General features: G+C 52.3%; 1 protein-coding gene across 1 annotated transcript in view; it reads right to left on the reverse strand.

Annotated features, from left to right (window-relative positions):
• Nucleotides 1-13,320, reverse strand: part of LOC126030152 (F-box/LRR-repeat protein 12-like) — a 78,446-nt gene that overhangs the window by 20,265 nt on the left and 44,861 nt on the right. Inside the window, exons 2-6 of the mRNA XM_049788335.1 lie at nucleotides 5,987-6,059; nucleotides 3,727-4,631; nucleotides 2,582-2,717; nucleotides 2,231-2,414; nucleotides 1,948-2,125 (exon numbers count right to left, since the gene is read on the reverse strand). Of these exons, the coding sequence (XP_049644292.1) occupies nucleotides 1,948-2,125; nucleotides 2,231-2,414; nucleotides 2,582-2,717; nucleotides 3,727-4,631; nucleotides 5,987-6,059 (1,476 nt within the window). The remainder of the gene's footprint in view (nucleotides 1-1,947; nucleotides 2,126-2,230; nucleotides 2,415-2,581; nucleotides 2,718-3,726; nucleotides 4,632-5,986; nucleotides 6,060-13,320) is intronic.

A 13,320-nucleotide genomic window follows, 5' to 3' on the forward strand; every position in this document is an offset into this window, starting at 1 on the left:
GAGTTTAAGATTACTGCCATGCTGACCAGAGAGGGCACCAGGGGAAGGCCTGTGGCTTGGGACTTTCACTCCACAGCACTGGGCCCTCAAGGGCCTCTGGGAGTGGCCTTTGAGCACTGAACAGGATGTTGGGCCAGGTGTGGCCTCCCCCACCCCCAAAGATGATGGGGGGAGCTCCAGATCCCCAGTGCCTAGCACCTGTCTCAAGTGGTTTAGAGACAAGGCCCAGAGAGGGTTTCCTCCTCCTCTCTCCAACTCCTCCTCCTCTTCTTCCCCACCTCCTCCCCCATCTCTTCCTCCTCCTCCTCCTCACACCCCAAGCCCTGAGGTGCCAGTGTTTCCACCCAGCCTCACCCTCCATCCTCTGACTTGGCTGCCTTCCATGACCCTCCTTGTTCTCCCCTCAAATCCCCCAATGCCCATTTCTTTTTTTTTTTTTTTTTTTTGTGGTTTTTGGGTCACACCCAGCAGTGCTCGGGGGTTTTTCCTGGCTCCGTGCTCAGAAATTGCTCCTGGCATGCACGGGGGACCATATGGGACGCCGGGATTCGAACTGATGACCTTCTGCATGAAAGGTAAACGCCTTACCTCCATGCTATCTCTCCGGCCCCCCAATGTCCATTTCAATCCTGGAAGTAGCTCAATCATTCCCGCCCGGGCTGGAACAAGGGAAACAACTTGGATTGCAGAGTTTCTCTAGCACTTTCCCTGGTGCCTCTCTCAGCATCTCGCTTGGCCTCCACACTCCGGGGATCCCCATCCCCACTTTCTCCCCAGCCCAAGGGCTTCTGTCACTGTGACCCAGGTGGGCTGTCTGGAATCTGAAATTATCCCAGAGCCACGTCTCATCCTGTCACACTTGTATGTAGCTCACCTACTAAACGAATGGGTGCTCAAGGAATATCTTACATAGATTAACATATTAATAAACATATTAATACTATTTAAACATATTTAGATGTTAATATTTATATACTTGTGTAATTAGATATAATTATATGCTATACATGTATATATTTATATTATATATATTATAAATATCCTATGTTTATTATAAATAAATTATATATATTAGATAAATATAAATACATAAATATATTAAATATATGGATTTATTATATAGATTGTAAATATTCTATATTATGAATTTATATATTAATATCAATATTACACACTATTAAGTTTAATATACTACTAATACTGATAACATAGCACATTAATACTGGGCTACACCGGGGAGTATTCAGAAGTTACTCCTGGCTCTGCAATCAGAAATCACTCTGGTAGCCTCAGGGGACTCAATGGCATATCGAAGATGAATTTCAAATTGGCCAGTGCCTGGAAAACACATTACCTGTTTTGCTGTCATGCCAAGGCTTCCCTGATCTAAGATTGTTTTTGTTTTTGTTTATGTGTCACACCCGGCAGCGCTCAGGGGTTCCTCCTGGCTCTATACTCAGAAATCGCTCCTGGCAGGCTCGGGGGACCGACCATATGGGATGCCGGGATTTGAACCACCAACCTTCTGTATACAAGGCAAATGCACTATCTCCATGCTCTCTCTCTAGCCCCTGGTCTAAGAATATTTGACCACTGAGTGAACACAGCGCGCTTATTAACAAAACAACTTGTGTTTCCTGAAGAGAAAAACAATCTGTATTTTGAAAACAAACCAAAGGTGGAAAATAAGTTTAGAAAAATAAGAAGATATGGCAGAGGACCTTTGGGAACTGTCTCAGCAATCTGTACCCTGGACCAGATGCCAGCCTGCATGAGGCCACTGTGGGTTGTAGAAATCTTTCTAGAATGCCTGTCTCTGCCCAAAGCGGAATCTGAACCTCACCCTCACCCTCAGACCCCCATCCAGTTCCCTCGATTAGTGGAGGCATATCGGGGGACTGGGATTGTTACTTGCTGACTGAACCCTGAGAGAGTCAGTTTCCTCACTTCCAGATGCAGGGTGGGGGGAAGGCCTCTGAGAAGGTGACCAAGTTCCAGAATCTTCTATGGGCGATGGGCTCCCCAATGTACCTCGGAATCCACACTCCTATCCTTGTACTCGTCACATCTTGAGGTACTTGAGAGAATTCAGGGGTTTGCTGGTTGACCTCCACCAGTCCATGGTCTGGGGGAGACCAGTTGCAACTATGACCCAACAGTGGGGCAGCCCTTTCCTCAGCATCACCTCAGCTTCCTGCCGCTGCCAGCAGAGTCCCTGCAGCTCCAGGACCTTCAGCCGGGGCAAGGTGAGGCAGTTGGGTGGCGAAGGTGAACACGTCCCCAGTGTCAGTTATCGCAAAAATTCTGAGGCACTCCAGTGTGGGGATCCCCTCCAGCGACACCAGGCCACGAGCCAAAAGGCCCTTGATCATCACCTGGATGTGGCGCACATCAAGAAGGTGGCAGCTGAAGGCCTGCAGGTCGCTTTCAGCTGAGATGGTGCAGCACACCCTCGTCCTCCTTACATGCCAGCCAGATCAGGGAGATGTCACAGCTGTGCATCTCCAGCCCAGAACTGATGCCAGACAGGCTGGCCATGGGGATGTGCAGCAGGTCGGCCATGTGCAGGCTCAGGTGCTACAGGTGGGGCCGCTGGAGGAAACCTGTAAGCATCCGGACGATTGTGGAGCATGACAGGCGGCAACCTTATACGTGCCAAGTATGCAGGCGTCATCCTGTATGCCAGGGAGGACATGTCAAATATTCTTGGGAGGACACTAGAAGGGACAGAGAAGAGGGGAGGCAGGTCAGAAGTGCGTCTGGGCCCCACTGAGCTTGAGATGGGCAATCCCCCAAATAGGAGCACGGCTGCTCCCCGTTTCCTTCTTCCCATGGGTGTGCCATGTGGCCCTGATTATTATAAGTGCCTGTTCACAAGCTTGCATTCTACACTGTGTCTTTTTCTCTCCCCTCCTCGTGGGAATCCAACCATTCTCTCTGCCTCTATCTCTAAACTTTATATCTTGCTCAGTCTTTCTCCTCTGTCCCTCCCCCTGAATCCAGCAAACATCCTCCCCTCTGGCTGTCCTGTCTAACACCCCCCACCATGCTCTAGGAATATTTGACAACTATAAAACTAAAGAACTTGTGTTTCGAGCTAAAGACCTATACAAGAAAGCAAAACAAAGACAAAAAAAATTGGGGAATGAGTAAGAACTATAAGTTATTGCAGAGAACTTTCGGGCCCGGAGAGATAGCACAGCGGCTTTTGCCTTGCAAGCAGCCGATCCAGAATCAAAGGTGGTTGGTTCGAATCCCAGTGTCCCACATGGTCCCCTGTGCCTGCCAGGAGTTATTTCTGAGCAGACAGCCAGGAGTAACCCCTGAGCAACGCCGGGTGTGGCCCAAAAAACCAAAAGAAGAAAAAATTTCTCATCATCTGCACACCAGATATCTGTCAGTCTGCGTATGTCAACTAAGGGATGTGGAAATCCTGGATTCCCTCAGATCTCACTGCCCAAGGCAGAACCTGAACCTCACCCTCACCCTCACCCTCTGCTCCCATCCTGTGCCCTAAGGGGAGAGAGAAGATTGGCTTCCTGGAGCACTTGAGGAACAGAATTGCTACTTGCCAACAGAACCCTGAGAGAGGCAGTTTCCCCACTTCAGACTTGGGTTGGGGGGCAGGAATCTGAGAAGCTGACAGTGTCTCATTCTCAGCAATTTAGTGGGACCCACAGCAGATCAAGTTCGATACACCTATGGGCTCTGAGCTCCCCAACATACCATGGATTCCGCACTCCGATCCTTGTTGAAGACAGCGTTCCCCGCAGGAACTTGTTAGCATTTTTGGGATTGCTGACGAACCTCCACCAGTCCATGGTCTGAGGGGGAGCCGCCCCAATAATGATCAGACAGTGTGGCAGCCCTTTCTTCAGCATCTCCTCCTCAGCTTCGTGCCCCTCCCAGCCCTGGCCCTGCAACTCCAGGACCCTTAGCCGGGGCAAGGTGAGGCAGGAGGAGAGCAGTTGGGTGGTGAGGGTGCGCACTTCCCTGCTGTCGGCTGTGGCCAAGAGACTGAGGCTCTCTAAAGTGGGGATCCCCTCCAGCGACACCAGGCCAAGGCCAGAGAGGCCCTTGACCGTCAACCGGATGTGGCGCACTTCTCGGAGGTGACTGCTGATGGCCTGCAGGGCGCTGTCGGCTGAGATGGCACAGCCCAGCACCTCAATCCTCTGCAGGTGGCTCAGCTCCTGCAGGCCTTTGTTCAGCCCCTCCTCAGTAAGGCGGTAGGTGCCAGCCAAGATAAGTGAGCGCAGTGCCGGGAAGCAGCTGAGGCGGTGCAGGTGGCAGTCCTGGAAGGAGGGAACATGGTCCAGCACCAGCTGCTCCAGGTGTGGCAGCGCGCCCTCGTCCTCCTTACGTGACATCCAGATCAGGGAGATGTCACAGCTGTGGATCTCCAGCTGGCGAATGCTGCGCGGCAGGCTGGCCATGGGGATGAAGAACAGGTTGGCCATATGCAGGCTCAAGCGCTGCAGGTGAGGGCACTTGTAGCTCAAGGCCTTGAAGAACCCCGGGAACATATCCAGTAAGGTGGTGCGCGATACTCGGTAGCCCTGCAGGTGCAGCGACTGCAGGCTGGACCCTATGTAGCGGCGAAGGACACGCCAGACAATCTTGGGGCGCACCTAGAGTGGTAGGAAGGTAAGAGGTGAGCTTTGCCCCTGGGCGTTGGAAATGGCTGCCCCCCAACCTAGAAGCACAGCTGCTCCCTGTTTTCTTCCATCCATCGGGTGAGCCATGTGGCTCTGGATACTATAAGCAAGGGCCTGTACACACACTTGCCTTCTACACATACACGGTCTCTTTCTCTCTCTCCCCCCAACCCTCGTACCCCTCCAAGGAATAAAGCAGCTCCCCCAAAATTCTGCCTTTTCTCAGGAAACATGTGGCATGACTGCTCAAACATTTTGCTATCTGTTACAAAACACTGAGGACCCACATGGTGTTGATGGGGTGTCTAAATACAACCCCCCAAAAGTCAGGAGGCAGAGAAAGTGACAGCACAGTGGCGTGGGTGTTTGCCTTACACATGGTCGACCAGATTCGATCCCCAGCATCCCATCCCATGCGGTCTCCCCAGCTTGCCGGAAATGATTTCTGAGCACAGATCCTAGAGGGATCCATTAGCATCTCCAGTTGATATTGAAAAAACTGGGGCCAGAGAGATAGCACAGCGGTAGGGAGTTTGCCTTGCATGCAGCTGACCCAGGACAGACCTGGATTCGATCCCCAGCATCCTATATAGTCCCCCCAAGCCAGGAGCAACTTATGAGCACATTGCCAGGAATATCCCCTGAGAGTCACTGGGTGTGGTCCAAAGACAGAAAGAGGGGCACAAACTTCCCAGGAGCCTGGAGTTGAATTCCCAGCCTTGCCACTTTTTTTCTGGGCATCACCAGGAGTGCCCCAGATGTGCCCCATCCGGCCAAGAGTACCCTTGAATACTCCCTGACGTGGTTTAAAAATGCCCCTACCCAAAATAAATTTTCAAATAAAAAAATTCTAAGACTCCAGCAATTTTACTGAGCCCAAACAAGAAGGGCCTAAAGCCTGTGAAGCAAGGCCAGTTCGGCTTCCCCCTGCGATGTCTCCAGTCCTCCGTATCAACCTCGATTTGGGTTTGGCCACACCAGGCCGCGATCAGCGACGAATCTGAGCACCATGCTCCCAAAATCCCTGGTGGGGTGGTGGTGGGGTGGGCCCCGACTTGCGCCTGGGATCGCTCAACCTGGATCTGCCACCTCCCAGCCAGCGCCCCAACCCACCCCGCTGTCCTACTGCTGCTCAAAGCCCAAGTTTCCTCCTTTCGGGGTGAATGTTGCCTCCAAGGGTGGACGTGGCTGGGGGGCGGGCTGCCCTGGGATGCCATTCGCTGGGGACGCTCGCTGGAGCCTGTGCACTCGTGAAGGTGAACCCCAACGCCCACTCCAGGGGCCCCATCCTGGCCCTGATCGGGGTCCCAGGGCCTGCGCCCCCATACCTCCTGGAGCGGCAGGTCTGCGTGTCGCCACGTCAAGGGGTCCCGCACGAGCCTCTTCCAGCGCCGGCAGACCCTGGGAGGGAGGAAAGGAGGAAGGAAGCGAACCCGAGTCAGAACGGCCCGTTGCAAGGCCTGGCTTGCTTGCTCTTGGGGTTCCCGGGAACAGGCGCTCACCTGGCGTTGCGGACCCGGTCCCGCACCGGGAGGAGCGAGAGGATGTCCAGCAGCACCAGGTCCGGCAGGTCGTCCAGAGTCGCCATCAGGAGGAGGCGGAGGGGCAGCAGGAGGAGGAGATGGCGCTGGATCCCGAGCGGCCGCAGCTCGGGGCGAGACGTCGCCAAGGAGGACCAACCGGAAAAGGCGACTGGGCGGAGACTCGGCCGAGGGGCGGGGCTACGGTGTTACTGGGCGTGGCCACCGGGCTGGCCCAATCCTGGAAGGCGTCGGGGGCCGGAAACGCGTCCGAGAGTTGGGGTTCCTGCGGGAGGAGGGGTGGCTTAAGCCGAGCAGTCCCGGAAGGAAGGGTTGGGGCGGAGACAGAGCCGAGGGGCGGCGTGAAGGTTGGTGGAGGGAGGGCGTGGCTTATGACGAGGCCAATCCCAGAAGGCGGCGCGCGACGGGGGCGGAGTCTAGGCGAGGGGCGGGGCTAACGTTCCCCCGGGGCGCGGCGCGAGTTGAAGCTTAATCCCGGAAGGCGCGGCTGGGCGGGGCCGCACATCCTGGAGGAGGGACCTTGTGATGGGAAAGCGGGGACTTGGAGGCCTCTGGCTCCGAGGGAGCAATCTCGAAAGTCATGGCAAGGATCGGAAACAGGGAACCGGGCACTGGAGAGAGAGCACCTCAGGGAGGGCGTTGACAGAGTCCCCCAGGAGTGTGCAATGACCAAAGTTTGCATTTTGTGGGTGCAGAATCAGGAGTAATCCCTGAGTGTCCCCAATGTGACCCCAAAATCAAACAAACAGGAGTTAGGAATACCTTTAATTAAATGAATTTTATTCTAATTGTTTCTGCAAGGCCAGAAACACCTGGGATCAAAGGAGGCCCTTGGGGCCGGGTGGTGGCGCTGGAGGTAAGGTGCCTGCCTTGCCTGTGCTAGCCTAGGACGGACCGCGGTTCGATCCCCCGGCGTCCCATATGGTCCCCCCAAGAAGCCAGGAGCAACTTCTGAGCGCATAGCCAGGAGTAACCCCTGAGCGTCACAGGGTGTGGCCCAAAAATCAAAAAAAAAAAAAAAAAGGAGGCCCTTGTGAGGAGCGGGGAGACCACTACTTGCAAAGCAAGAATTCCCCCAATATGGGGCCGGGCGGTGGCGCTGGAGGTAAGGTGCCTGCCTTACCTGCGCTAGCCTAGGAGATGGACCGCGGTTCGATCCCCCGGCGTCCCATATGGTCCCCCAAGCCAGGAGCGACTTCTGAGCGCATAGCCAGGAGTAACCCCTGCGCGTTACCGGGTGTGGCCCAAAAACCAAAAAAAAAAAAAAAAAAAAAAGAATTCCCCCAATATGCTTGCTCGCTCTTTGTCTTCCCCCCACCTGTTGGGATCCAGCAAGTCTCTATCTCTGTCAGTCTCTGTCTCTGTTTCCTCTCTTTTTTTTCTATGCCATCGGGATCCAGCCACTTCCCAGAAGTTCTTCCTTTTCCAGGCTATGTCACGTGCAGGGCATGTTTTCCCACCTTCTGATTCTAGTTTCAACACATTGAGGACCCATAGGCGGCCTTCAGTGTTGTCCCCTCCATCCCGGATCCAAAACACAGGGCCGGGCCAGAGTGATTAGCAGAGTGGGGAGAGTGTTTTCCTTGAAGCAGTCAATCAGGAACCTATACCCTGTTACCCATAGAGTCCCTCCCAGCTCTGTAGTCAGAGGCACAAGAAATCCATGAGCAATGCTGGTGTGGCCCAAAGAACAAACTGAAAATTCCAGGGGCCACAAAGTTCATCAGCGAGGGGACAAGCTTGGCACACAGGGCCCCAATATTCAGTAGGTGCTACCGGGATGCGAAAACATAGTGCTGGAAAGCAGCTGAGGCACTGCAGGTGTCAATCCTGGGGAGCACAACATGTTTCAGGTATGGCAGCATGCCCTCATCTTCTCTGCAGTCCATCCAGACCAGGGGGATGTCACAGTTGTGCATCTTCATCCAGGGCAGGGTTCAAAGCAGGCTGGCCTTAGAGATGAGCAGCAGGTCGACCATGTGCCCGGTCAGGCGCTGAAGGTCATGTCACTTGTGTCCTAACACCTGGAAAAGCCCTGATAGCGTCCGTAGGATTGTGGAATCCGACAGACGATCACCGTGAAGTTGAAGAGAATGTGACCTGCCACCAATATGGCAAGGAGGACATGGCCAATAATCTTGAGCAGAGAGTAGGAGAGGAAAGAAGGCAGGAAAGAGGAGAGCTTATGCCCTCTTCAGGCTTGGAGATGAGATGGGCAGCCACCCCACATGCTTTCTGCAGGCACTTATAACACCCAGGGCCACACACTTACCCAGGGGAAGAAGGAAACAGGGAGCAGCTATACCCCTATTTCGAGGGCTGCCCATCTCTAACCCAAATGGGAGCACAGACACCTCTTACCTTCCTCCCTTCCTCTCTAATGCTCCTAGGGTCCTCCCAAGAATATGTGACATGTCCTCTGTGTAACGTAGGATGAGGCCTGCCTCGCACCCTTCGCCAGCTGGAGATGCACAGCTATGACAATTCCCTGGGCTTGATGGTGCATATGGAGGACATGGACTCAACGTCTGTCCTGGAGAGGCTGGTGCTGGACCACATGCCCACCTTCGAGGGCTACTACCTGCTGTGACTAGCCTAACCGCTTCTGGGTGCTCTGCTTGCTCATTCTGGGCTGCACCCTCCTGATATTGGGGCTCCTGAGTGCCATGCTTGTGCCCTGGCTGATGAACTAAGTCTCTGGCCCCTGGTTTTATTTTATTTCTTTTGGGGGCCACAACTGGCAACACTCAGAGGTTCCGAACCCTGGCTCTGAGCTCAGAATTTACTCCAGCAGACTTGATTTGGGAGGACCCTATGGCTAGACCACTTCAAGGAAAACACCCTTCCCATTGTGCAATCACTCCAGCCTGGCTCCTGTGGGGGGGATTGTTTTTGGAAGCACAACAGTAACTCCCCACCTAGACCTTCTCCTCCTCTGGCAATGGGCTTCCCTGAGTAAGGCCTTGCCCCCAAATAATCAACAGCCCCGGTTTTCCCCTTCCAGAATTGTTCTGTACACTGCCTGGTTGGCCTTTTAATAATATATATAGTTATAGATGCAAGACCCTGAAGCTCTGGGCCAGAGAGTTAGCATGGTGTTAAGGTGTTTGCCTTTCATGCAGAAGGACAATAGTTCGAATCCCGGCATCCCATATGGTCCCCTGTGCCTGCCAGGGGCAATTTCTGAGCATAGAGCCAGGAGTAACCCCTGAGCGCTGCCAGGTGTGACCCAAAAACCAAAAAAAGACCCTGAAGCTCTAACTCACTTCAATGAACAATAAGCCTGAAGCAATTTATTCACCCCTTCCCCTCCCTCCTCAGATACTGCTCCCCCTGGCATTCCCAGGCCTGCCAAGACCCCCTTGTTATGAAGGCCGTTCTGTTTTCCAGCCCAAACCAGATTAAGAGGGGAGGGTAGGAAGGAGTTAGGTCATCTGGGAGACATGAGACACAGGGAATGAAAATGCAAGTTGAGCCAATCATGGATATTGTGGAAATTAAACTATCAACCAGTGAAATAATTAGCTTGCTGAAGCCTATTAACTCTATATAATCTGCCTGTTAATTTGATAAGGGGCCCTTGTCCATAACAGTGCCCAACTGTCATTGAAGAAATAAACTCCTTGCATTTTACATTTTAGAGATGGTCTTTGACTCTTTTCTCAACACTAACAATATATTCTTGGGCACCAGTTTCTTTGTTAGGTGAGACACATCCAAGCCGTGAAAGGACCAGACCTAGAGCCTGGATAATTTCAGAATCCAGACAGCCCACCATTGTCACAGTGACAGAAGCTGGTGGGCTGGGGAGAAATTGGGGGTGGGGATCCCCAGAGCCAGGAGACTGAGAAAGACACCAGGGAAATTGCTAGAGAAGCAATAGAAATCAAAGTTGTTTTCCTTGTCCCAGCCCTAACCCTAACCCTAACCCTAACCCTAACCCAGACTTAGGTCCTCGCCTCCTAGCTCGCCCTTGCTTAACGCTCAGAAATGCCTCTGGCTCGACCATGTGGGATGCCAGGGATCAATAGAAATCAAAGTTGTTTTCCTTGTCCCAGCCCTAACCCTAACCCAGACTTAAGTCCTCGCCTCCTAGCCCCGCCCTTGCTTAACGCTCAGAAATGCCTCTGGCTCAGGGACCATATGGGATGCCAGGGATCAAACTGAGGCCCGTACTAGGCTAGCTTGGGCAAGGCCTTATCGTTTGCAGAGCAGCCTCCTTCAAGGCACTTCTTTTGGATTCAGCACACCCTGCTGGGATCCCTGGTACCTCCTCCCCTAACTGCCAGGAGTGATCCCTGAGAACAGAGGCAGGAGTAAGCCCTGAACACCATGGGCCCCCCCAACTCAAAAAAGGAACAAACAAAAAACATTGATCTCCTGGTGAGTTTGGGGGAGGGAGTAACAATCTGCCCCTTTCTTTAAAAACAGAAAGAGCACAGGTTATCCTTTGTTTTCCTGACCTCCCCTCCCCCAACTTCTTGTTTTGCTCACCCTTAGAGGCAGACCAGTCCACATCTGGTCTTTGGCTTCCTGTTTTGCTGACCTTGAGAGGCTAAGGAGGGGGTTGCCTCAAAGGCAAGAAGAGGATAGATTGGTAGCCGTTACAGTGTTATAAATTCGCAGTAAATAATTCATACAGGGGGCCGGGCGGTGGCGCTAGAGGTAAGATGCCTGCCTTGCCTGCGCTAGCCTAGGACGGACCGCGGTTCGATCCCCCGGCATCCCATATGGTCCCCCAAGCCAGGAGCGACTTCCGAGCGCATAGCCAGGAGTAACCCCTGAGCATCAAATGGGTGTGGCCCAAAAACAAAACAAAAAAAAAATTCATACAGGCAAGAGGGTAAAAAGAGGCAAGAAGGTCGGACACAAAATCCTTTCCAACCTGCCAGTTGCTCAAAACTCTAGGGCTCACTAGCCAGCTGCAAAAGGACCCTATCCTCCCTGCTTAACTTACTCAAATCCAAACAGCACCCCCTACCTGAAAGGTAGTAAGTGGGAAGCAGGCAGAGAAACATATACCAAAGAGAAATATTATAAAAGTCTGTAAATACTTAACATACCACAAGCTTCATGGCTTGTAGTAGATGGCCCTCTTTATAGCTGCTTGTAGCTTTTCCCACCAGTGTGCATCAGACTTCCGCAAAGCTGGACTGGCTGGTGGAGCATCTCTGCTTAAAAATGTCTGGGTTAGGGCCCAGAGAGATAGCACAGCGGCATTTGCCTTGCAAGCAGCCGATCCAGGACCAAAGGTGGTTGGTTCGAATCCCGGTGTCCCATATGGTCCCCCATGCCTGCCAAGAGCTATTTCTGAGCAGACAGCCAGGAGTAACCCCTGAGCACCGCCAGGTGTGGCCCAAAAACCAAAAAAAAAAAAAAAAAAATGTCTGGGTTAGGGGCAGGAGGGCTGGCACAGATGCTTAGCAAAAGACCTATTGGTGGGGCTGGAGCGATAGCAAAGTGGTAGAACATTTACTTTGCATGTGGCCAACCCCAGACAGATCAGGTTCCTATTCCAGGCATCCCATATGGTCCCCCAAGCCAACCAGGAGCGACTTCTGAATGCAGAGTCAGGAGTAACCCCTGAGCACTGCCAGATGTGACCCCCTCCAAAAACAAATAAAAGACCTATTGGCAAAGCCTAAGCTCCTGTGGCCATTCTGCCAAGGCACCAAGGTAAGTGCAGATGACTCTGGTCTAGAAGCCCCCACCCTCCCACCACCCCACAAGAACGTATGATTTTCCGTGCATACTTGCTGTATGCAAGCACAGCAATGAAAAATACTCATAGTGGGCAACCCTCCGGCGCTGTGAGTACTCTGTAAGAGCACCACACAAGACCAGTGTGAGTCATGCTTGGTGTCTGTGCTTCTGGAAGGTCTGTAGGCAAGTGTGCGAACACCAGGACCACGCAAGTGATCCCATGGAGCACACATTCAACCGCCACAACCACAACATGCCTCCCTGCTATACCATAGCAATAAAGGGTGTCAAATAAAACTATAAATACTATCCATGAGTGAGTGATGCTGCCCAGGCACTATTTTTCTAACCCCTTAGGCAGACGGGTCTGATGAAGCAGAGCAGCAGGGAAAAATAAACAGCAGTCTGAAAAAATATTCATCGGAGTCATCTCTCTGCCATGTGCTGCCTGAGCACCGCTGGATGTGGCCCCAAAGCCAAAAAGAAAATTAGGCCTGAGCTATATAAGACAGCAGGGTGGATGGACATTGGATGGCATGTGGCCATTCAATTTCAGTAACCTTAAGCACCCCATAGAGTCCCCCTCTAGAACCTCTCCAGTGATTCCTGACCATAGTGCTCAGGGTAGCCCCTGAGCAAGGCCGGATGTGCCCAAAAGACAAATATGTATTTATATATAGTCCTGGAGAAATTTCAGAGGGAAGTGGAATGTGCCTTGTGTGACAGCACTGACACTTTATGGATATTCTTGAGCACTGAGCAAAAGTAAAGCCCTGCGCTTTTCTGGTTTGGGTCCAGCTATATAGAATGTTAAATATATATATATTTGGAGCCAGAGCGATAGCACAGTGATAGGGCATTTGTCTTGCACACGGCTGCCCAGGATGGACCTGAATTCAATCCCCAGCATCCCATCTGGTCCCCTGAGCCAGGAGCAATTTCTGAGCACATAGACAAGAGTAACCCTTGAGTGTCACTAGGTGTGGCCCCAAAACCAAAAACAATTTTTTTTACTTTTCTTTATTTTGGAAATAGAGGATTTGAAAATACCTGGCAGTATCTAGTAGCTATTCTTGGATAGTCAAGAAGGCATTTCTGGCAATGCAGTGCTGGACATTGAGTGGACATTAGTGACCCTGGGCATTCCAGGCTCCTAAGTCATAAGCTTGTGCCCCAGATATGAACCAGCTTCTGGCCCCTGTTTTTTTGTTTAAGTTTGTGTTTTGGACTGCAACCGGAGGCACTCACGGGTTCCTCCAGGCTCTGTGCTCAGAGATCAATCCAGGCAAGAGAAACCCTCTGGGATACAGAGGATTGAACCTGGGTCGACCAAGTGCAAGCCTAACATTCACCCCACTGGGCTGTCAGTCAAGCTCTGAGCTGATTATTGAGGATTGTTTTGGAACACCCTAAAATGT

The sequence above is a fragment of the Suncus etruscus genome, chromosome 15, assembly GCF_024139225.1.
Source record: "Suncus etruscus isolate mSunEtr1 chromosome 15, mSunEtr1.pri.cur, whole genome shotgun sequence".
Taxonomy (NCBI): Eukaryota; Metazoa; Chordata; class Mammalia; order Eulipotyphla; family Soricidae; genus Suncus; species Suncus etruscus.